This window comes from Protopterus annectens, chromosome 2.part1, assembly GCF_019279795.1.
Source record: "Protopterus annectens isolate FY-2018-M chromosome 2.part1, PAN1.0, whole genome shotgun sequence".
Taxonomy (NCBI): Eukaryota; Metazoa; Chordata; order Ceratodontiformes; family Protopteridae; genus Protopterus; species Protopterus annectens.
In genome coordinates this window covers 39259821-39284776 of record NC_056729.1, presented here as the reverse complement: position 1 = coordinate 39284776, position 24956 = coordinate 39259821, and the positions used below count along the sequence as shown (strand labels likewise).

General features: G+C 44.1%; 1 protein-coding gene across 1 annotated transcript in view; it reads right to left on the bottom strand.

Moving 5' to 3' along the window:
- Positions 1–24956, bottom strand: part of SMOX (spermine oxidase) — a 416267-nt gene that overhangs the window by 275396 nt on the left and 115915 nt on the right. Inside the window, exon 4 of the mRNA XM_044062005.1 lies at positions 6706–6879. Coding sequence (XP_043917940.1) covers positions 6706–6879 — 174 coding nt within the window. The remainder of the gene's footprint in view (positions 1–6705; positions 6880–24956) is intronic.

Genomic DNA, 24956 nt, shown 5'->3' with positions numbered 1-24956 from the left:
ATAAACACAAGAAGTGTGACCGTCTGTCAGACACATTTTCTGACAGCACGAGTCACACTTCTTGAACCCTGATACCTTGGTATCCTTTGACATGCTAAAGAAAAAGGGATACCAACAGAATAATATTAGACTATTGTAAATAAACACACACTCACACACACACACACACACACACACACACACTAGTCCCACACCTTCACACAAAAAATTAAAGAGAGTAACAATACTAGCAAAAATAAAAAGAAAATGATCTTTAACTACAAAGGCTAAACACTACTTCCTACTGGAAAAAGGTTTATAAAAGGGAAGGGGATAGCCTCTAATTTAAACGTCCTACTTTAGGGAGATGGGGGGGGGGACTCTCTAATTAAAACGAGTTTCCTAAAAGGCAGAAAACACAGGTACTACAACTAATCTAACAGTACTACACTACTAAGAATGAAAAAGCTTGAAATGTATACAAAATTTTAACAACTAATTATGACAAAAAGATGAATACGACCTGAGCCAGTAAAGCGCAACCTTGTAGCTGAAGCGGCAAACGAGATCTGGGGATCTAGCGCCAGGCATTGTGGGATATATGGAGGCCTTGAGCCAGTAAATAGCTCTCGAGCTTTAGAAAATGGCCGAGTTGGAGCCGAAGATCGGCTCCAAACCCAACCAGCAAAAATGAAGGCGAGAGAAACAACTTAACATCATTGCTTCTAGATCCTGAGAATGTTAACACCATAGGCTTTTTAGATACCACTGTAGTTTCCTCATATGCAGTCTTGCATATGGAATTAGAAGAATGCAGGAGGCCATGAACCCCAAGGCTTGCAGTATTAGTCTTGCAGATAGCAGGGTTTTTGTGGCCACTTGTTTGAAGTAGGTTGTCAAATGATTTTGTTTCTCTGGCGTGAGATAAGCCATCTGGGAAGTTGTATTCAAGCTTGCTCCCAGGAATATAATTTGTTGACAGGGTACCAGGTGTGATTTCTTTTCGTTTATTGTGTACCCCAGACAAGTTAGAACCCTTTGTACAAAGGCCAGATGATTCAAAAGTATGTCCAGGCTTTCTGCCTGAATTAGACAATCGTCCAGGTATGGGAATATCTGAATATTTCTTTGCCTGCAAAATATAATAACTGGAGCTAGGCACTTTGTGAATACCCTGGGTGCAGCAGATAAGCCAAAGGGCAGTGCAGAGAACTGATAGTGCTTTTAGCCTGCTTTGAAGGGTAGGTATCTTCTGCCAGATTCCCTGATTGGGATGTGCAGGTATGCTTCTTTTAAATCTAGTGTTGCCAACCAGGCATCTTTGCCTAGCATAGGAAGTAATTGGTAAAGAGTCAGCATCTTGAATTTTGGAATCTCCAAAAAGGTGTTTAGAGTAGACAGGTCCAGGATAGGACCCCATGAATTGTCTTTTCTGGGTACCAGGAAAAGTCTAGAGTAGAAACCTTGTCCCTTTTCCTCTTCTGATACCAGTTGACTAGCCCCCATGCTTAAGAGAGAAAGTACTTGTTTTTGGGCCTCTGCCCACTGATTTGGGGGTAGGTCCGGCCACCTGTTTGGCATTGGCAATGTGTGGAAGTGAAAACTGTATCCCTGGGATACTATATTTAAAACCCATTTGTCCTGGGTAATGAATTCCCAGTTCTTTGCATGAAGAGCAATCTTTCCCCCCAAAGGGGCGGTCAGTTGATAAGTGCTTGAAATTGTAAAAGGAAGTCACTGAGACAGTTTACCATGGGGGGGAGTCTTATTACTCCCAGATTTGGAAGTGGAGGCCCCCCACTGCTTAGTCCTGTGTGTCCCCTGGGACTGAAACCTGGGGGTTTTGCTATGTCTGGGTTTGGCTTGAGAAGACCTGGAAGGGGCTGGAAAGGACCAATTCTTAGAGGGCCAGTGCCTACTAAATCTAGGAGGCTGAACTTGTAAGAAATCTTTAGCAGTTTGCATAGATTTAGCTTTATCTTCCATCTTTTTAAGAACTTCCTCAGCTTTGTTGCCAAACAGGCGGTCCTGATTTAAGGGAGCATCCAACAATTTAGCTTTAACATGATCAGGCAAAGATTGCTCCTTAAGCCAAGCATGCCTTCTGAGCACAGATCGAGTAACAGCAGCCCTTCAAGAGGCCTCTAAAGAATCACAACCACACTGCAAAATATGTTTTCCAACTTGTTCAGCAGAATGCATTAAATCCTGTAATTCTTTATTTTTCACACAGTCTGGATTCAACATCATTTTCTGTTTAAGCACTCCAATAACGTTGCTGATACTTTAACATATGAAACTGGCAGTTTAAAGCTGTAATGGCCATGGTTGCAGAAGTATAAACCTTCTTACCCCATCTATCCAGTGCCCTAGAGTCTGAATCAGAAGGGGTAGGATTTTTAACAGTAGTAGCCTTAATGCCCCTGGGTCCCTGTGAAATAGTCTATGGATCCGCAATAGGATTTTAAAAAAGGAACTTGTGTGACTCAGGGACCCTGTAGTATCTGTCAAGTTTTCTGGGAGCAAAAGGCAAGGAATCAGGGACCGAACTAGATTCCGAAAAAGCATCATCAACAATGTCTAGTACAGGAGGAATATCTAAAGGCCTATGCTGAGGTAGGAGTAAGAAATTCCTAAGCCTCTTTTTTGAATCAGAAAAATCCTGGTTTCCCAGTGGAACTGCTCCCTTAAAGTATGTAAAGTTTCCCCAAAAGAAAAATCCTCTGGATGGGAAGCAGAGGAAATGGGAGTCCTCTGCATCAGAATTCTCATACGTAGATAAGGGCAAATCCAGATCATCAGAAGAATCAGAAAAAACAGAATCCTGTTTATCAGATTCATAAACAACTTCAGTCCTAGGCTTCTTAGAAGGGGGGGGGGGGGGTTGGCTACCCCGGATTAGAGTTATTAGATCTTCAGCCATTCTTATCATTTGTTTTTTAGGTATAGAGGCCTGAACATGTGGCCTTGGCATCGTTTTTTTAGGCATGGTTTGAGATTTAGGCCTAACTGAAGAAGGAGGCGTCAGTTTAATATGCAAGTCTGTAGGCCTGAATACATCCTCAGAATCCGGTGCCTGCACAGCGGCTCCGAACCCATTCAAGGTAGAGACATCTGTAGGTTCCATAGTTGAAGCATCTCGCAGCATACCGGACTCCGAATGGGTTTCAATAGAGGCCTGCGAATCAGAAGTAGCGGGTATCAGGAGCAGCGAAAGCGCCTCACTGAGTACCGGCGAACTGGCGACTGGCTTAGGAGAAGAGTCGTCGACAGTTTTGGACCTTGGCGGCCTGTCTCTGTCTTTATCTTTGCGTTTTTTCAGAATTCCAGTAGTCGGATGGCTAACTGACGACATTTCAGAATAATTAAACTGAGAACCGAAATATTTAGAGGCGAAAACATACCGATGATGGATAGTGCGTTGATTAAATAAAGCACAAAATCGACAGCAAGGTACGTCATGGTCAGGGTCTAGGCAAGGAATACAGTACAAATAAAAATCCTTCTGAGGTATTTGCTTCCGACAAGTAATGCAATTATTAACTTTTACTGACATCGGTAAGGAGCAAGAAAATGTTTCCCCAACGGGGTACTTAGCTTTAGTTGAAGACTTTGGTTCTGAATCTCGAAAACGAAAATTTCAGGAGTCGACTGACCGGCACTTGCGAACTGCTTCTGCTTCGGGCACCACGTGGCAAGAAAGACTGATGTAATGGCGTCGGCTGCATGTTTTATACCCCTGACGACCTGACGTCATGGAAGAAGGGACAGCAACCGACGCAAGAACCAAGACTTTATTAATCAGGCCGACTGAGGGCTACCTGCAAGCAGATAACCCAAATGTAATGACTGCAACAGTGAAACACGAAGGACATCTGCCTCAGAAGCCGGTGCCTGCACAGCGGCTCCGGACCCATCCAAGGTAGAGACATCCACAGGTTCCATATTTGCGGCATACCCAACTCCGAATGGGTCTCAGCAGAGGTCTGCGAATCCACTGAATTGGGTATCAGGGGCTGCAAAGGCACCTCACTGAGTACTGGCGGACTGGTGACTAGCTTGACGGAAGGGTCGTCAGCAGTTTTGGACCTATGCGGTCTGTCTCTGTCTTTATCCTTACTTTTTTTGGAAAATTCGTAGTCGGATGGCTTACCAAAGCCATTTCATAATACGGAGATCGAGAGCAAAAGAATTTAGTGACAAAGAGAGCCCAACGACGAATGGTTTGGGCATTAAACAATGCACAAAACCGACAGTGAGGAACGTTGTGGTCTGGGCCTAAACAGGTGAGGCAGTAAGAATGAAAATCTCTGTGAGGTATTTGCTTTCCACAGGCAAGACAATTGTTAATTTTTTCTGACATCGGTTAGAGCAAGCAAAAAGGATCCCCAACGGGGTACTTAGCTTTAGAAGACTTAAGGATTATTCAATTTGAAAATGAAAAATTCAGGTAGCGGCCGACCGGCACTTGCGAACTACTTCTGCTTCGGGCTCCTCCTTGGCAAGAAAGACTGATGTAATGGTGTCGGCTGCCTGTTTTTATACCCCTGACGACCTGATGTCAGTCCTGAAGCGACAGCAACCAACGCAGAAATACTAAGTCTCTGATATTCGGGCCGACTGAGGGCTACCTGCAGGCAGAGAACCCAAGTGTGTTGACTGCAACAGTGAAATACGAAGAACATCACCTGAAACCCTTTCAGCCTCAGGTGAGCTGTGATAACTGAAATGCATTTGGTAAACACCTGGGGGGGTTATGGTGAGACCAAAGGGCAGCACTCTGAACTGGTAATGACTGGCCCCCAGCCTAAAGCGCCAGTGTCTCCTAGAGGGTTTGTTCATTTTGATATAATACAAATCCTGGAGATCTGTAGAGCACACCCAATCGTCCTTGCATAGAAGCGGCAAAATGGACTGGACTGTAACTATTCAGAACTTCAACTTCTTGACATACAGATTGAGGCTGCTAAGATCCAGTATTGGTCTTAGTCTCCTGTTTTCTTTGGCACCAAAAAGAATCCAGAATAAGTTCTGAATCCTCTTTGCTTGGTCAGGACCTCCTGGATGACTCTTTTCTCTAGAAGTTTTTGAGAAAGGCAGGCTCCCTCTGACTGGGTGGCACATGGGGGAGCACCCTCCTGGAACTTGGAGATGAAGGGGAAAAGGGAACCTTTGGATATTATTTTTAGCACCCATTTGTTCTGTGTGATGTTTTTCCAGGCATTTAGGTGAAGGGATAGATGTCTCCCAACTACCTCCAGAGGCGAGCAGTTGGGAAGCACTTCAGAAACGCTGATAGGGCTTATCGGAAAAGGCTTCCCTAAAGCCATGACTTTGAGGAGCCCCTCTGCCTCTGAGGCAGTGCCTACCATTAAAACCTCCTCCTCTGCCCCTGGAAGAAGTATCCCCCATGCGAGTCCTGGAAAGTACCATGGGATTTTTTAAACTAAAGTTTCTTGCCTCCCTGATTCCTTGCAAAGGTCCTTTGGGGGGGTCCCTATGGCAAATAAGATCCTCCCATCCTTTTTGTTGCAGGTAAGCTTTTCTTTCACTGATGGTCCAAACAAGGAGGAGGCATCAAAGGGGGCATTAATGAACTATGCCTTGAAGGGTTCCACAAAATTGCAAAGCCACATCTGGGCATGTCTCCTAATGTCTATGCCTGTACCGGCTGCTCGTGAGGTACTTTCCAGAGAGTGCAAGATCAGCCTCATCAAGGAATTTGCCAGGGAAGAAAGAGTCTCCAACTGGGGAGAAACCTGTTTAAGATTCTCCTCCAACAAGGCCTCTTTCAGAAAGATGGTTAGCTCCTTGATCAGATCTCTCTGAAGCCATGTAAAATGTGCCAAATAGTTTAAGCCTCTCAATGTGAAAGTAGCTGAAGCATACACACGCTTCCCGTATCTGTCCAATGCTCGGGACACTTTGTTTTGGGGGAGAAACTCTCCTAGGTCAGCTTCTTTTTTGCGGCTGCCATCACCACAATGGCATCACTGGAACAACTTGAAAACTAGATAAAAACTCCTGTAAACCACCAATCCAAACGAATAAATTGCAACCACAGGAAACAGTCCACACTGATGTTTATTAAGCACTTTTCGTTCAGTTATTAACCAGAACTGCGTCAGATAAAACCATTCAAAAAGTTTTCCATTCAACTGGAACACCCTTGTAACAGTGTAAGTGATCGGGGGGGGGGGGTCTTTTTTTCTTTCTTTTTTTCTTACCAAGAAAAGATAAAGACAGAAAAAAATTAGTGGCTGAGGGGAACCTTACGCCCTTGTTAACAAAGTGTGGGAAAGGAGGTAAAGAAAGGACCAAAAATGACCTTAGCAAAAAAAAAAAAAGTACAACAGGACAAGAAACGAGTTTGAAGAAGCTAAAGGAAAGCAAAACATTTGAATTTGTAACTCAAATGACCAAATACAAGCTTGAGACTCACGGATCATGTCTGTGCTGGAAGGCGGCAAACAAGACCTGAGGAGTTACAGACGTGATGCATTATGGGAATGGAAGGAGCTTGAGACTCAGATCCTAAGTCTGGTGAATGTGGCCAAATCAGAATCAATGTCAGATCCAAAAACCCAGTAGTGAGGAAGAATGAAAAGGACAACATCAGATACTGTCTTTTTTCCAAAAACACAAAACACCACAACAGTCAAATTATCACACTTTTTTAAACTTGTGTTTCCAAAGTCCTGCATTTTGCTATATACAGTATCTTACCTTCAGGTACTGTTGAAGCATGGCTAGCTTCAGCTTCCTGATAATGTCCGAGTCATCCCTATCTGCCTTGATACGCTTTCGAACAAGGTCACGCGTGAACACACCCACGCTATTTTGACTTTCAACGTCAACAGGTTTTCCACTCTGAAAGAACTCTTGAGTCAGGTCATAGACCTATAAAGAAAGATAATGGTACAAAATTGACTGCTGTGAGCTTTTTTATTTTATTTTATTTTTTGGTTATTTACAAAATAAACCCAACCCAACACCCCCCAAAAATCAGAACAAGGCATATCATGTTTAACACACTTCTCTTTCAAGATTATAAAAATAAATTAGCACTGAAATAAAAGTGCTAAAATATGGTTATGCTTGTAGAACAAATTCTGTAAAACTACAAATCTAGGCATCAAAGTCCAGTTGCATATAAGTTCTGTAATTCTGCCATATGGGAGCAAAACACAGTGCCTTACTACATAAAACACAATCTATACATACACACCAATATTTAAACTAATTTAAGAAATTCATGCAGACATCATAAAATATACCAAATATGACATGTTGTTTGTTAAAACAGAATGTATGTTGGAACAAATGTTTTATGTTACAAAAAGCAACTAACACTGTCCCAGTTGTACTCCCTCATTTTCTGTTACACTATTTATACTCTCTTTGGGAATGCAAAGGAACCACAGTCTGTCCTGGCACTTTACAGGCATAAGGCAGAGAACAGATCAAGGAAAGGATACCAGTCCCATCACAGGATGCACACATTCAAATGTACACTGCACCCATACAATGATCAGTTTGGAAGATGACCAACCTAACCATATGCATGCATTTGGAAAGTGAAATGAAAGTGAAACATTTGCGAAAAACACAGGAAAGGCATGCAAACTCTGCACAGAAAGCATGCTGGATGGGAACCAAGAAAGAGAACCAACAACTATGAGGTGGCAGCACTAAACAGTTTATCACACAGTTCCCTTGACTTAACTTCAAAACTGTAAATAACTATCTCACCATCCAGGAGTAAGCATAGCCTTTCAGCATTTACAAAAAATCAGAAGTTCTTACAGTAGGTTCTGTGGCACAGAGAGAAGAAGCCGTGACGAAAACTTAGTCATCTTGGGTTGGACTGGTGCCCTGGGAGCTGGAGAACTATTGTGCACTGCCACATAGGGGTGACACCTTTGGTGGTTTAGACATAAACGTTCTGCTTGTTAAATTTTCCCTAAGCACTTAGCTTGTGGTCCTCCAGAGGTTTTTCGTGGCCCTACTTTACTATCAGGGGGAACAGTTAGCCTCGCCTCAGAGGTACCAACACACCTCTCAACCACTAGCCATTCCAATATGTGACCTCTTTTACTGACCATATAAATTTACCTAACACTATGGGAGGACAATTTCCTACAGTTTCCCCAGCCAGCTTGGTCAACATGGGCATCCTGAGGCAGTGTAGCAACTGCCTCATGTTCACTGACAACCCTCTACTCCTAGTCCACACAAACTCAATATGTGAGAGATGCAGCTATATTAAGAACCTGGAATCCATGCTCTGTCATACACCAGTTAGTTCATATGACAAAGAGTGGGTTGTCAGCATGCACACCTCGCCTCCTACTCCACCCAAACCCAAATCACACATACCTACATATGCGAAGGTCCTTAACAGTAACATACCTAAACACCAGAGACCTACCAAACACAAACACAAGCACCCTACACATAATACTTCCTCTGCAGAACACAATACATATAACAGATCATGTGCCAGTGTCCTACCCATCAAGCCCTTAAGGCAAACCACAAAACTAAACATATCAGTCATAGGTGATTCCATCATGAGACACACACATATCCCTCTCACCAGGCTGGATAAGGAAAAGGTCACGGTCAGCTGTCTGTCAGGTGCCAGGATACACCATATCACACATGCACTCAAGTCTCTCAACAACAGATACTGTTATGACTCCTTTGTAGGTTCATAGGTGTTTACTAGACTGATGACCACAAGAGCCTTTTTAAGCCTAGCCATGCATCCCAAATCTCTGACGAGTTCTGATACCCTTGATAAGCGTAAGCATGGGCCCTGATAGGCAACTGACCGTAACTTTCTCCTTACTCAGCCTGGTGAGAGGGACATCAGTGTGTCTCACAATGGAGTGTCTCCAATAACTAGAATGTTGGATTGTGTGGTGACTTGCCTTATGGGCCTAGAGGTAGAGGCTCCATGAGATGTAGATCTATCTCTTGATGTGGGTATTGTTTGGAAAGAGTGCATTTGGGGCTGCTGAGGGTATTTCTTATGTGTACTTTGTCTGGGAGGTCTTTGTGGTTTAGGAAGGTTACATGTAAGTGCCTCAGTATATGTGGGTCTACATGTCTGCTTTGCATTGTGTGTGATGGGTGCAGCATGTGTACTACTGACAACCTTATCGACATTAGGAATAGTTTTCTGTGAGATCTTTGGCTCCAGTGACGTTGTGTAAATACATCTCTCACATACCGTATCAGTTTGTTTGAGAATTAACTGGTTGTCAGTAAACATGAGGAAATTTCTACATTGCCTCAGGATGCCCATATCCACCAAGTTGGTAATGGAGACAGTAGGAAAGTTCATATCCAAAGCAGCAGACCTTTTTTATTGATTAGACTGTTGGAGTGAGAATATCAATCACTATCAGGAGTATCCAGTTTGCAACTATGTGGACAGTGCTTGTCACTGCAAACTAGTCCTGTGTGCAACTAGATATTGGATAAATTTCAATTGTGCTTTTACAGGAAAAATGTCACTCAAAGTGTCTTGTACACAGCACTGCCAATCACTTGAGGGGAAACTAATATTCAGACCCTGAAAATTTAAGGATGAAGTATTTAGGCAGATATTCTGAAGTTAGAAACAACTCAAGCAGTACTTACTGAAAACAAAGAATCAGCTTGTCAAGAATGATGAAAAGATGGGAGTCGCATGAATGGCTAATGCCTGGCTACTACTAAGGGTCTATATCACATTATCAAACTTTTAAAAGTTCAAATGTCATATGGTTGACACCATATGATCGAACTTTTAAAAGTTTGAACGCTTCAACGGAGATCTCCATACAGTGCGGAATGGGAAGATTTCCCTTTCCTGCACTGTAGTGTGATATTGGAGTTGGTATATTTAAAGAGCGCCCCCCCCCGCTCTTTAAATATACCAACTTCAATATCGCACTACACATGCTTGCCCCCCCCCCCCCCTGCTTACAACGTTCAGGTATGTTTTTTCTGTCATTTATTTTTTTTTATTAGATTTTTGAACTTTTAAAAGTTTGATGATATGGTGTCGACCTGATGTTCGAACTTTTAAAAGTTCGATCATCTAATACAGACCCACTACTAATCCTGGTCTCACCACAGCTTCACTCTGTTGGGATACAATACTCCTTTGCTTCTTCTCTCACCAGAAGCAAAATGTTAGCACCAATCCCAAGAAGAGAAGCAGGCCACAGCCTGTTTGGTGATCCACAGTCTTGTCCCATATGATGCAAAGGTCTGTAGGCTTGTAACCTTTTTCTGGTAGATGCCTCGAATAGCAACCAGATCAATCAGGCATGTTAAGAACAGACACTCACTCTCCACCCAGAAAGACTCAGGAATCAATGCACTCTACTCCTACTCTCACCAGGATCAGAATATAAGCACAGACTCCAAACTGTCACCTATAAAGCAGTTATTAGGCTTTCTGGTGATTAGCAGTCTCCAGAAAATAATGTCACTGTACTCCTTCTCTCACCAGGAGAAAACGGAAGCACTAATCCCAATATGACTACTGAGAGGCAGAATGTGGGCTCTCCAATAACTGGTGGTGTCTTACAATGGTTCTACCTCACTTCAACGACACGCCGGAACATCGACAGGGAAATCGCGAGCCCCAGAAGATCGACAGCGCAGAAGACCGACGCGACGGGACCTAGAAGATCGACAAGCAGAAGACCGACCCGACGGATGAAAGCACCGACGCCGAGGATGCCGGAATGGGAAAAGGCTGTGTAAGTATGCGGTAGTGACGGACGTTAGGGTGCGAGTAAGGTAAGTGGGGATAGGGGTGGGTTAAGTGAGTTAGGGTTAGGGAGCGGGTCAGGTAAGTGTGCGGTAGTGATTGTGTTTGGGTTAGGGGCGGGATAAGTGAGTTAGGGTTAGGGAGCGGGTCAGGTAAGTGTCTTGGTAGTGATTGTGTTTGGGTTAGGGGCGGGATAAGTGAGTTAGGGTTAGGGAGCGGGTCAGGTAAGTGTGCGGTAGTGATGGACCTTAGGGTTAGGGTTTGGGTCAGGGTTGTAGGTAGTTGTGTATGTATGGTTTAGTGTGGGTTTGTAGGGATTTTGGTGTGCTTGTGTTGTGTATGTGGTTTTTGGACGGGGAATGTGTTTTGGTTGTTGATTGTGGTGTGTGAAGTGTATGAGGTTTCGTGTTTGTGTACCGTCGGTTATTTCGTTGTCGGGCATGTGGGATTTCGTGTTTTTGTACTGTCGGTTATGTGGTGTCGGTGATTGCGTTGTCGGTGTTGTGGTGTTTCGTTTATGTGAGGTAGAACCCTTGCAATAGATGCTTAAAGGTAATATGAAAAAAAAATGGTTTATCCTAAACACTGCAGTGTGCACTAAGCTGTTCGCTATCGAAGTGGGTAACTTGTCTAAAAAGTTAAGTTTTAATGGAGAGCCACTATTTTTAAAAGAACAAAATAGATTGAAAGGGGGTGGGCACTTTTGTATTCTGGTACTAGGGAATACAGTATGATGGCCAATAAATTTAAATAGTTGAAAGGGAGTGATTTTACAAAAAAAGAAGTTATGTATTCACCATAATGTTCCATGTTTGTAGTCCATCTCGCCCTTCACACTTACATATGGGTTCGGAGCCGAGGATCGGCCGATTACAAAGATCAAAGTCTCTCAGTTGGCTCGTGGCACTGTAGGTATCCCATAGTGCACTAGTAAGAATCTCCAGATCTCGTTTGCTGCTGACTATAAGAGTGATAGAAAAGTTTTCCACAAGGTACAATAAGATGAAAGGTCTCCACCCTACAAAGAAGCAATACTATCTTGTCTCCAGATCCTCCAAGGATACATGGACGGGGGTTGGTGGGTGGGTTCGTAAGAATGAAGGGCGAGATGGACTACAAACATGGAACGTTATGGTGAGTATATAACTTCTTTATGTTCTATAGTCCTATCTCGCCTTCATTCTTACATATGGGACAGCGTCCCTAGCCCCTTTTTTTCGGGTGGCTCACGGGAATATACTTCTAAGAACCGTGGAACCAAAAGAGGCTCTACCCCTTGAGGTCAAATCCAATTTGTAATGAGTAATAAAAGTTGCTGCTGCACAAATACTGTCAACTGGAACTCTGGCTTGAAAAGCAGCAGATGTGGATAAGGATCTGGTTGAATGAGCCTTAATTTTAAACGGAAGTTACTTGCCATTGGAAGAGTAAATAAACGAGATACAGTTTGATATTCAATCTGATAGTTATCTTAGAAACTGGCATACCCATCCTAGTGTCAGAAAAGGATACGAACAATTGGTCTGATTTTCTAAGTTCCTTGGTTCTATGAAGCTAGAACCTTAACTGCCTGTGAACATCAAGTTGATAAAATTTACATTCTGCACTGATTGAGTTATTAGGAAAAAATACTGGCAGTTCGAGAGTTTGATTCAAATTAGACTGAAAGCAAACCATGGGTATGAAAGATGAGTTTGTACGAAGGGAAACTGTCTCTATGAAAAATCAAGTAAAGAGGTTTGACTGACAGTGCTTGTAACTCTGACACTCTTCTGGCGGATGTAATAGCTACTAGAAAAATGGTCTTCCAAGACAGAAACTTCAGTTCACAAGAATGTGCGGATTCAAAAGGCGGGGAAGTAAGTTTGGATAGAACGAAATTTAGATCCCAAGGAGACATAGGTTCCTGAAAGGGCGGTCTTAGCAAGGTAGTGCCTTTAAGGAAAGTCTTACACAATGTGTGAGCCATAAGATTAGGCTCATGTTGTCCTAAGTGGAAATTGGATATTGCTGCTAGGTGAACTTTGATTGTAGCAGCAGCTGATCCCTGGTGAAAAAGCTCAGTTAGGAATTCTAATATCAAAGGAATGGATGCTGTATAAGTATCTGCATTTTTCTCTTTTGCCCAAATAGAGAATCTTTTCTATTTGCTAGTGTATAATTTCCTCATGGAAGGTTTGTGGGAAGACGCAATGATATGGGTAACTGCAGGTTAAAAATCATAAAGCCTGACTAGGGATGGAAGTGGACCAGCCACGCTGTCAAGTTGAGGGTGTGAAGGCAGGGGTGGAGGGTGCCTGACGTGTGTCAAGAGGTCTGGAACTGGGTCCAGAGTCTATGGATCGTCTAAAAGGTGAGGCCAGGAAAGGAGAACCAAATCTGACGAGGCCAGTAAGGAGTTATCAGAATCATTCTGCTTCCCAAGGACTTTGCTTTCTGATTCACTTTTGATATGACTGGAAAGGGGGGAAATGCATAAAGAAGTCCTGGAGGCCAATTGTGAACAAGTGCGTCTCTGGGTGTCTCTCCCGGAGGGAGGATAAGGGAGAAGTAGCTGCTGCATTTGGCATTGATTGAGCTGGCAAACAGATTGCATCAAAATTGCCATGCTGAGCTTGTCAGCTATTACACTGGTTGTCCCTGGGATATGCGTTGCTACTAGAAAGCACTGGAAAGACAACTTCCACTGCCAAACACGAAGAGCCTCTCGACATAGGGGGTAAGATCTGGTTCCTCCTTGCTTGTTTAAATACCATACCACTGACATATTGTCCAACTGGATTGCTATCGTCCCTACAGAAAGAAAGTTGTGAAGTGCTTGCAACGCTAGTAGCACTGCTCTCATCTCTAGGACATTGATATGCAGGTGAGCCTTGTGATCTTGTCATGTGCCTTGGACAGTCCTGCCTAGATAATGCCCCCTCCCCCACCCTATCTGGGAGGCATCCGTGGTCACAGTAGCAACGGGCTGGCGAGGAAGGAAGGGTGTTCCTGTCGTTAGTTAATCAGGCTGAATCCACCAACAAAGGTCCTTTTTGCAAGATTCCATTATCAGAATATGGTGAGACAGAGGCAGTTGTTGGAGAGACCACTGAGAAAAGAGTAGCCATTGAAGGATTTGCATATGTAGTCTGGCTAGTGGAACTAGGGTTATGGCAGAAGCCATGGTCCCTAAAAGTTTCAGCACTGTCTTGGCTTTGACTCTTTGTTGAGGAAGTAGGGTGTATATCTGTCTTCTGAGATTTTGAATTCTGTCTGCGGGAAGACGAGCCAACATAGCGACTGTGTCTGTTTCTGCTCCTATAAAAGTTACATATTGAGAGGTCGACAAGGCAGACTTTTCCCAATTTATCGTAATCCCTAGTTGGGTGCAGAGCTGAATGGTTGAATCCCTGGCTTGTAGAAGTAGATGCCTAGTGGTGGTGGTCAGGAGCCAGTCGTCCAGGTACGGAAACACATGGAATCCAAGACATCTCAAGTGAGCTGTCACTACCGCCATGCATTTGGTGAACACCCTGGGAGCTGTGGTGAGACCAAAGGGCAGAGCACGAAATTGGTAATGACTGGCTCCCAGCCGAAAGCATAAATGACTCCCCGATGCTCTGTCCATTTTGATGTGGTAGTATGCATCTTGGAGGTCTATGGAGCACATCCAATTGTCTTTCCCTAACAGAGGGAGTATCGACTGCAGAGTTACCATTCGGAACTTGGACTTCTTCACTGGTTAATTTAATTTGCTGAGGTCCAAAATGGGCCTCCAGTCTCCTGTTCGTTCTGGCACTAAAAGATTCTGGAGTAAGTTCCGAATCCTATCTGGTCTGTGGGGGAAGGTTTGGATGACTCTCTTTGTAAGCAACTTTTGAATTTCTATGGTTGCTTGATCCCTGTGATTGGGTGGAACATCTGGGATCTTCTTGGTGGTATGAGGTGGGAGAAAAAAGGGTATGGAGTATCCCCTGGTGATTACTTTTTGTACCCACTTGTCTTGGGTGATGTTGAGCCAGGCTTCTGGATACAAAGATAAGCGACCCTCGATTGGCTCTAGAGAAGCGCAGTCGGGCCCCACTTCAGGAGCGATGAAAGGGATAACCACGAAAGGAATCGCACCACCCTGGTTTTGCGGACCCCCCCCCCCCTGCCTCTAGGACAACGTTTGCCATTAGCTCCTCCTCCTCTGCCTCTGAAGGAGGAATCACCTTGTGCATCCGGGAAAAATCTCTGGGATTTCTTTAACCACATTTTGTTGCCTCTCTGACCCTCCGGGTATGGTCTAGAAGGGACGGAAAAATGTACTCCCACGGCAGAGAGAGTTTTCCCTTCCTGCTTGCACCTGGTGAGTGTATCTTTTACCTTTGGTCAAAAAAAAGAAGACCGTCAAAGGGGGCATTGGTAAAAGTAGATTTGAAAGGCTCCGCAAAGTTACATAAGCACATCCAGGAGTGTCTCCTAAAGGGAAACTCCTGAACCCGCTGCCCTACTCGCTCCATCTGTTGCACAGGATATCAGCCTCATGGAGGAGTTAACAATGGAGTTTAAGGTGGGCAACTTAGCAGTAACTTTCTCAGGGACTCCTTCAGTTGATGTACCTTGGAGGGTATCTCCTAGTTCTTTTAGATCTCTTTGAAGCCTAGTAAAATGGGTAAGGTAATTCAGTGATCTGAGAGTGAAAGCCGTTGAAGAGAAGATACGCTTCCCATATCTATCCATCGTTCGAGACTCCTTGCTCGGTGGATGCTCAGATGTAGAAGTCTCCACTAATTCTTTCTTTGTCTCTGCCACCTCCACCATGGCATCTACAGGTATACCTTTGGTCAAAAACTCTTTCTCTTTGGGGGCTGAGAGAAATTTGTTCAGCCTTCTGGGGACAGGTTCCACGACATCAGGAGTTTCCCACACCTTTCAACTAACTAGGTCCAGGATCTCATCAAAAGCTGGAGACACCCAGGAGGTTGAAGGTTGAGACCCGAAAGCCTTTATGTACACTGACTCCTCATCAGAAGGGGTGATAGTGGGCCAGCCACCTCTCTGTTTCAGGATCTCTAAGATATCTACAAAGGAGATATCAGAGGATGACCTAGGGGACCCTTCTGACTCCTCGAGGTCAGTGTCTGAGATGATGGACTCATCCGGGGAGTCTACATGCTTCCTCTTGCAAGTCCTCTTCCGAGGGGTGTCCTCAGAAGGGTATTCTGGGGAGGTCTTGGAAGACTGGGGGCCACTCAACGAGGGCTCCTGAGGCTATGGGTCTCTGCTGCCGAGAGAGAGAGAGATGGTGCTGACACACAGGTTGGTGCTTGAGGGGGAAGAGTATTGGTACCCTTGTGCGGAGCTGACGACCTTGGACAGCACGCTCCTCATCATCTCGAATGGAAATCTCTCTGGCTCCGAGGACAGCCCCGGTTCCGAGGAAACAGAAGTAGCTCGCAGCTCCAAAGTGATAGGCTCCGAGATGGATGTAGGATCCGAGCTCATCCTAGCCAACGCACCGAGAGGTAGGCTCGGAACCAAAGAAGTTCTGGTCCAAGCGTCCCTGTCGGGGCCGACTGGTGAGCTTCGTCTCCTAGACACCAAGGATGGCGCCGAAGGTGTCGGAGCAGAACTCGGCTCCGAGAAAGACACAAGGGGTGCTGGAACTGAGGGTTCCACCACAAGTGGCACCGAAAGCTCTGGCTCCGAAGGACCAACATGGCACGGAGGAAGAACAACAACAGGGGGAATGGTCTTAGATGGCTCCGGAAATGACTGGGTCGGAGCTAGCAATAATTTTGGTAAAGCAGATGACTTCAAGAGTCTAAGCACTACTCTGTCTACATCCTCTTCTGAAAGGCTCTTGGAGGATCTGGATGACAGGGTAGGCGACCTAGATTTCTGCAATATGGGAGATCATAAGGTTGAAGAAACTGGCAATAACTCTTTGGACCAGCTCCGAGGCAATTTCTCAGAGGTTGACTCTGAAAAACTTGGGAGTCGACACTGCAGCGTCAATATTGATAACATCGACCGGCTCCGAGGATGGTGGTGCCGAAGAGGTAGAAGGCTTGTCCAATATCAAAACTTTCTGAGAAGGTCCAGACAAATTAGTCGGTGCAGGAGAATGTCTCTTGGCCGACTTGACCTTCTCTTTCTTTGAAGAAGGAGAATTGGGAGTGTGAGGATGATGAGCTGGCTAAATCCTCCTCAAAGGAAGGCTTAAGGAGACCTTTCATGTTAAGCTTGTTCTTCCTTTCTTAGAGAACTCGAGAGCTGAATGAGTGACAGAAAGAATAAGTTTCCTGCAAATGAATGGTGCCAAGGCAGTAAACACAGTTACTATGCCTGTCAGTTATCAACATTTTTATGGTGCACTTAAAGCACTTTTTAAAACCTGAAGGTTTATGATCTTTAGACTCCTTAGACATGCTTATTAATAACCAACACTATCAAAGACAGAAGAGAGGACAAGGTCCTCTAACTTAAACGGGCCTCGCCCTGCAAGAAAAACAGCACACAAGAAATACAACCGAGGACTAGGTCCTCTAACTTAAATGGGCCTAGCCCTGCTAAACACAACACGCACACAGACGAGCAAAAGCAGAGGGCTAGGTCATCTAACTTAAATGGGCCTAGCCCTGAAGAGGAACAACAGCAGAAAAGGATAATAGAGGACTAGGCCCTCTAACTTAAACAGACTTAGCTGTCACATAAAAATGGAAACGCTAAGTCAGCAAGTATACTACAAACTGTAAATTTTTTAAACAGGCTAAAAATTAGCCAATAATAAACAACACTGCACACACAAAAAGGAATTCTAGTGAAAAACAACACTAGAATAAAAGGTCCTAACACAAACGTGGACCTACGCTAATAGAAAATATCTGAAAAACTAGCACACAGAAGGGATACCACTCGGAGAACAAAACGGACCTAGAAACGGCCAACAAGTTCTCAACAATAACTACAGAAAATAGCAAAAACACACTTCTATTTACTACCTACTAATAATTATTACCTAAGCTATGAAAACTAAGCTATATTATATGCCAATATATCAATAAAAATAAGAATAACAATGAAAAATATCCAACTTAGCCATGGCCAAGAAATAAGCACTTCTGAACTTGTAGACGCAGCAAACGAGATCTGGGGATTCTTACTAGTGCACTATGGGATACCTACCTTGCCACGAGCCAACTGAGAGACTTTGAGCTTTGTAATGGGCTGAGTCAGAGACGAGGATCGGCTCTGAACCCATATGTAAGAATGAAAGCAAGATTGGACTACAGAAATGACAGTTGTGTACACTTACCATAAATGTAGATGTTCGAGTGTATTCACTGTTGCAGTCAATACATTTGGGTAATCTGCTGGCAGGTTGCCCTCAGTCGGCCTGAATTCCAAAGTCTTGGGTCCTGCGTCGGTTGCTGTCTTCTCTTCCATGACATCAGGTCGTCAGCCCCCGATGTCAGATGCCCCCAAAAAGATAGCAATATTATATACATATATATATATATATATATATATATATATATATATATATATATATATATATATATATATATTATCTATATACATGCATCAATATAAACTTTACCTTCATCTACAAGCAAATACACCACACAGATTGTAGAAGATAGAGAAGGAAAGACAAAAGTACAGTTTTGTACCTACCATAAATGTAGATGTTCGAGTGTTCACCCTGCTGCAGTCATCACACTTGGGTTATCCTGCCGTCAGGCGGTCCCGCAGTCGGCCTGAATTCCAAAGTCTTGGTCCGGCGTCAGTTGCTGTTGCTTCTTCCCTGACGTCAGTGCACCAGGGGTATATAAAAGGCATCCAACGCCATTTTCTTCAGTTTTTTTGCCCCAGATGTCAGGTGCCCCCAATAGGTAGACAAAAAAAAAAAATTATATATATATATATATATATATATATATATATATATATATAACTAGATAAAAATAAAACAATACCTTTAGGGAAAAGCAAATACACCACAGAGGTTGTATAGGATAGAGTGGTATAGGTAAGTTCAGCTAATTCAGATGGGATGGAGGGAGGGTAACCTGGACTGCAGCAGGGTGAACACTCGAACATCTACATTTATGGTAGGTACAAAACTGTACAATGTTCATCGTGTTAACCCTGCTGCAGTCATCACACTTGGGTTGAATCCCAAAGCTAAGGATGGGAGGTGGAGTTAAGCAGGGTTAGAAGAAGCTAGTAGGCCCTACAAACTGCAGTGGCAAAACCAGCTCTAGTCTTAGAATATAGAGGTAAGTGATAGTGTTTGGTGAAGGTGTGCACTGAACTCCAAGTTGCAGCTTCCAGAATATCCTTGGTTGGCACTCCCTTGAGAAAGGCTGCTGATGTAGCTGTAGCCCTGGTAGAGTGGGACCTAATGTTAGCAGGTACCGGTTTCCCATGATGCGTGTAGCAGAAATGTATGCAATGCCCTATCCATTTAGAAATAGTCTGTTTTGAGATAGCTTTTCCTTGTGATCCTGTAGCATAGGCTACAAAGAGCTGGTCAGTTTTTCTGAAAGCCTTAGTTTTATCCAAGTAGTAACGTAATTGCCTGTGAATGTCCAAAGAGTGCAGGAGTCTTTCTCCTTTGTTCTGGGGATTTGGGAAAAAGGCGGGCAAATGAATGGTTTGGTTTAGGGCCACACTGGATACCACATTTGGCATAAAGGAAGGGTTAGTTCGTAGAGAGACTCTATCTTGATGAAAAATGAGGAAAGGCTCCACTGCCATTAGTGCCTGTAGCTCTGAGACTCTTCTAGCTGAGGTTATTGCTAGTAGCAGGGCAGTTTTCCATGAAAGAAATTTTAAATCAGCTGAAAAAGCTGGTTCAAAGGGCAGCAGTGTAAGCTTTTCCAGAACAAAGTTGAGATCCCAAGTAGGTGTTGGTGCTCTCCTTGGCGGTCGTATGTTCTTAGCCCCTCTGAGGTACTGTCTTAGGAGTGGACGTGAGAATAAAGGAGGATCTGTGTTGTAATGAGCTGAAATTGCTGAGGCGTGGATCTTAATAGATGAAAAGGAAAGTCCTTTGTGCAACATCTCAGTTAAATATTGTAGAATCTGAGGATTGTTTGGATCAAGGGGATTTTGGCCTTTAGCCTGGTTCCAGGTGCAAAATCTTTTCCATTTGTCTGAATAGATTTTCCTGGTGCTGGGCCTCCTGGCCTCCGCAATGACATCCATAACAGCTTTGGATAGAGGTGTTGGCTGGTTGTTTAGGTAATTTGCCATGCAGCCAGGTTTAAAGTCTTGAGCTGGCCGTGTAGAATCTGATTGTCTCGCTAGGTGTGCAGGTGAGGAATTTGTGGTAAAATCCATGGTGGGCCGTGGGCCATGTTCCTTAGAGTTGGATACCAATGCTAGCGTGGCCAGTCTGGTGCAATGAGTATCATTTGTGGCCTCTCTAATCTGACTTTCAGCAGTACCTTTGCAAGAAGAGACAGTGGAGGAAAGGCATACACTGTTAATGTTTTCCAACTGAATGAGAGGGTGTCCAATTTCCAAGCTTGTGGATGGAATGTCCTTGTGCAAAATTTTTGAAGGTGGTAGTTTTGGAGGCTTGCAAACAGATCTATGTCTGGGCGTCCCCATTTTTGAGCTATCATTGCAAATACTTGTGGATCTAGTTTCCACTCGTGTGGATCCATGATGTTTCTGCTTAGGTCATCTGCCAATGTGATTTTCTTTCCTGGCAGGAATTGTGCTTGTAATTGAACCTGGTAAGACAGTGCAGTGTTCCATAAGGTCATTGCTTGCCTGCATAGAGGGTAGGAATGTGTGCCCCCTTGCTTGTTTATGTGCCACATTACTGTGGTATTGTCCGTCTTTATTATAAGTTGTCCTGGGTGTAAGAGGTCCTTGAAAGCTGTTAGGGCATTCTGTATTGCTAGCATTTCTTTTTGATTGATATGCAGATGCCTCTGATCTGTAGTCCATTTGCCCTGAATGCACTGTCCTGCCATGTGTGTTCCCCAGGAATAGTCCGATGCATCTGTTGTCATAGTTTGCCTGGCTGTGGGTAAGGTGAAAGGCTGACCCTTGTTGAGGTAACATGCCTGTGCCCACCAAAGAAACTCCTGTTGAAGGCAGGGAATGAGTGGTATCATTGTTTCCAAGCTGTGGCTGTGCTGAGTCCATACGCTTTTCAGGTACCATTGTAATTTCCTCATATACAGTTTTGCAAATGGTATTAGTAGTAAGTAAGATGCCTTGAATCCCAAGGCCTGCAGATTTTTTTCTTGCAGGGAGTTGGGTCTTTGTTGCCATTATTTTGTAATATTGAGTCAGCTATTGTTGCTTGTCTGGCATGAGATAAGCCATCTGGGCCATTGTATTCAAGCTGGCACCCAGGAATATTATGTTTTGTGAGGGCATTAGTTTTGATTTCTTTTCGTTTATTGTGTACCCTAGGCAACTTAGAAGGTATTTGACAAATGCCAGTTGCTTTAAAAGAATGTCCTTGCTTTCTGCTTGAATAAGGCAGTTGTCCAGGTATGAGTATATTTGAATTCTTCTTTGTCTGCAGTATGCAATTACTGGTGCCAGGCATTTTGTGAAGACCCTGGGCGCAGTAGATAAGCCAAAGGGCAGTGCAGAGAATTGATAATGCGTTGAACCTGCAATGAAGTGGCGGTATCTTCTGCAATTTTGTCGGATAGGGACATGCAGGTATGCCTCCTTGAGGTCCAACGTTACTAGGCAAGCATTCTTGCCCAGCATGGGAAGAAGCTGCTGTAGTGTTAGCATCATGAATTTTGGTACTTGCAGATAGGTGTTCAGAAATGAAAGATCCAGAATGGGTCTCCATGCTTTGTCCTTTCTTGGGACTAGAAAGAGTCTTGACTAAAATCCTTGTCCTTGCTCCTGTGTAGGTACCCGTTGAATGGCTCTCATGTCCATGAGAGCTGCAATTTGTTTTTGTGCCTCTGCCCATTGATTTGGTGGCAGGTTTGGCATTCCTTTTATCCTTGGTAAGGTATGAAAGTGGAATCTGTATCCTCGACAGACAACGTTTAGGACCCATTTGTCTTTTGTGATGATGTGCCAGTTGTCTGCAAAAAAAATGCTAATTTTCCTCCCAAGGGAGCTGCCAGGAGAGATTTGTTTGGTAGTTTGAGGATTGAGTCATTGTGTTTGTCTTCTGTTAGCTTGGGGCCTGTCTTCTCCTCCTTTCTGGGTAGCAGTACCCCATTGGCAAGGTTTGTAAGGGCCTTGTGACTGACCTCTGCACCTTGGATGTCTGTATTTGCCCGTCTGTGATCTGTCAGAAGCTGGAAAGGACCAGTTTTTTGTTGGCCAATTTCTGTTGAAACGAGAGGGTTGTACCTGAAAAAAATCCTTGACCGTCTGCATAGACTTTGCCTTATCCTCCATTTTCTTTAAAACCTCTTCTACTTTGACACCAAGTAATACATCCTGCTGTAAAGGTGCATCCAATAATTTTGCTTTAACATGATCAGGAAGGGTTTGTTCTTTTAACCAAGCATGTCTACTTATGACAGAGTCAGTAACAGCTGCTCTACAGGATGCTTCCAACGAATCAAATCCGCATTGTAAAGTATGTCTGCCCACCTGTTCAGCTGCATGCAACAGATCCTGCATTTCCTTGAATTCAAACTGTTCAGTATGTGTGCTCATTTTTTGTTTTAATTGAGACATTAGGAAATGCTGATATTTCAGCATGTGAAAATGAGAATTTAATGCTCTCATAGCCAGAGTTGCTGAGGTGTATATTTTCTTTCCCCATCTATCTAGGGCTCTGGAATCCCTTTCAGAGGGTACAGGATTTTTAGCCATAGAAGCTTTAGCTCCCTTAGGACCCTGGGAAATTGTTTCTGGGTCAGCCAAAGGGCTTTCATAAAGGAATTTGTGTGAGTCAGGTACTCTATAGTATCTGTCTGGTTTGGCTGGAGCAGAGGGTAGAGAGTCTGGATTTAAACTAGACTCCAAGTAAACATCATCCACAACATCTAAAACTGGAGGGATAGCAAGAGGTCTGTGCTGGGGTAGTAAAAGGAACTCTCTGAGCCTTTTCTTAGAATCAGAGTAGTCCTGGCCTTCCCAGTGGAAATGTTCCCTCATGGTATGTAAAGTTTCCCCAAAGGAGTAGTCTTCAGGGGGAGATGCTGAGGGAATAGAGTTTTCAGCATCAGAGTCTTCATAAGGTGGAAAAGTGTAATCCTGTTCCTCAGAAGAATCTGAGGAAATTGAAACCTGGTCAGAGGAAGCATAATCCTCCTCTTGTCTTGGTCTTTTATCAGGAGGGGGATGGGAACCCCTGATTAGGGTAATCAAATCGTCAGCCATCTTAAGTATCTGTTTCTTAGGCATGGGGCCTTGAACTGTAAACTGATGTACAGTCTTCTTAGGTTTTAAAGGTGTTTTAAGCTTAGCATAAGATTTAATGGTGAGTGTAGTCGGTCTGAAGACACCTTCTGCAACCGAAGGTGTTTACACTGTACAAGGGTCTACTTCTGCTCCGGTGTCGGAAGATGGCTGCGTCGGCCTAGCAGACTCCGCTTGAGAATACACAGTTGTCTGGGGTTCCAGTTCTGCGGTCGTCAGGGGCTGCGTTGGCGCCTCACTGAAAACCGGAGAACCGGAGACAGGCCCAGCAGAGGCCACAGAGTCTGGCTTGTTCCTAGGCTGCCTGTCCTTATCCTTGCGTTTTTTATGTATGTCGGTCGTCGGCTGCTCCGACGGCATGATATAATTAAATTTCCTACCAAAAAAATGACGTGTGAAGTCAAAACGGCATTTGATTGTTCGTTTATTAAACCTAGCACAAAACCGACAACCTGTGACGTCGTGGTCTGGGCCTAGGCAAGGAATACAATAGGAATGGAAATCCTTATGAGGTATTTGCTTCCCACAAGAAATGCAATTGTTAACTTTTTCTGACATCGGACTGAGGCAAGATAAGGTTCCCCAACGGGGTACTTAGCTTTATTGAAGACTTCGGACTGAAATTCAAATCGAAAATCTCAGGTGTCGGCCGACAGAAGAAAATGGCATTGGATGCCTCTTATATACACCTGGCACACTGACGTCAGGGAAGAAGCGACAGCAACCGACGCCGGACCAAGACTTTGAAATTCAGGCCGGCTGCGGGACCGCCTGACGGCAGGATAACCCAAGTGTGATGACTGCAGCAGGGTAACACGATGAACATCTGTAGAATGACAGGGGGATGGCGGGAAGGTAATCTGAACTGCAACAGTGAATACACTCGAACATCTACATTTATGGTAAGTGTACACAACTGTACTATGTTCTTCGTGTTTCACTGTTGCAGTCATTACATTTGGGTAGAATCCCAAAGCTATGGTTGGGAGGCTGGAGCTAAACAGCATAAGGTGCAGCTATAAGGCCTTGCAGCACTGCAGTGGCAAAGCCTGCCCTGGACTTAAGAGTAGAGAGGCAAATGGTAATGCTTTGTAAAGGTGTGAATAGAACTCCAAGTAGCAGCCTCTAGAATGTCTTTGGTTGGTACTCCTCTGAGAAAGGCTGCCGAAGTAGCTGCAGCTCTGGTGGAATGAGACCTAATGTCCTTGGGCACAGGTTTACCATGGTGTAAGTAGCAGAAATGGATGCAGTGGCTTATCCACTTTGAAATTGTCTGCTTTGAGATAGCCTTTCTTCGGATCCTGCAGCATATGACACTAGTAATTGCTCAGTTTTTCTTAGAGCTTTTGTCCTGCTCAAGTAGAATCTTAGCTGTTTGTGTACGTCCAAGGAATGCAGAATTCTTTCCCCTTTGTTCTGTGGATTTGGATAAAAAGTTGGAAGATGAATTGTTTGGCTAAGAGCCACACTGGAAACCACCTTAGGCATAAAAGTAGGATTTGTCCTCAGAGACACCCTGTCTGGGTAAAATATGATAAAAAGGCTCTACAGGCATGAGGGCCTGTAGCTCTGAAACTCTTCTTGCTGAAGTAATTGCTAGTAGCAGAGCTGTCTTCCATGATAAGAACTTTATATCAGCGGTAGCAGCTGGTTCAAATGGAGGCAGGGTGAGCTTTTCCAACACATAATTGAGGTCCCATGCAGGTAATGGTGATCTTCTAGGAGGCCTTAGGTTTTTGGCTCCTCTAAGATACTGCTTTAGTAAAGGATGAGAAAAGATTGGTGGCTCTGTAATGTAATGAGCTGAAACGGCAGAGGCATGGATTTTGGTTGATGAGAAAGATAGGCCTTTGTCAAG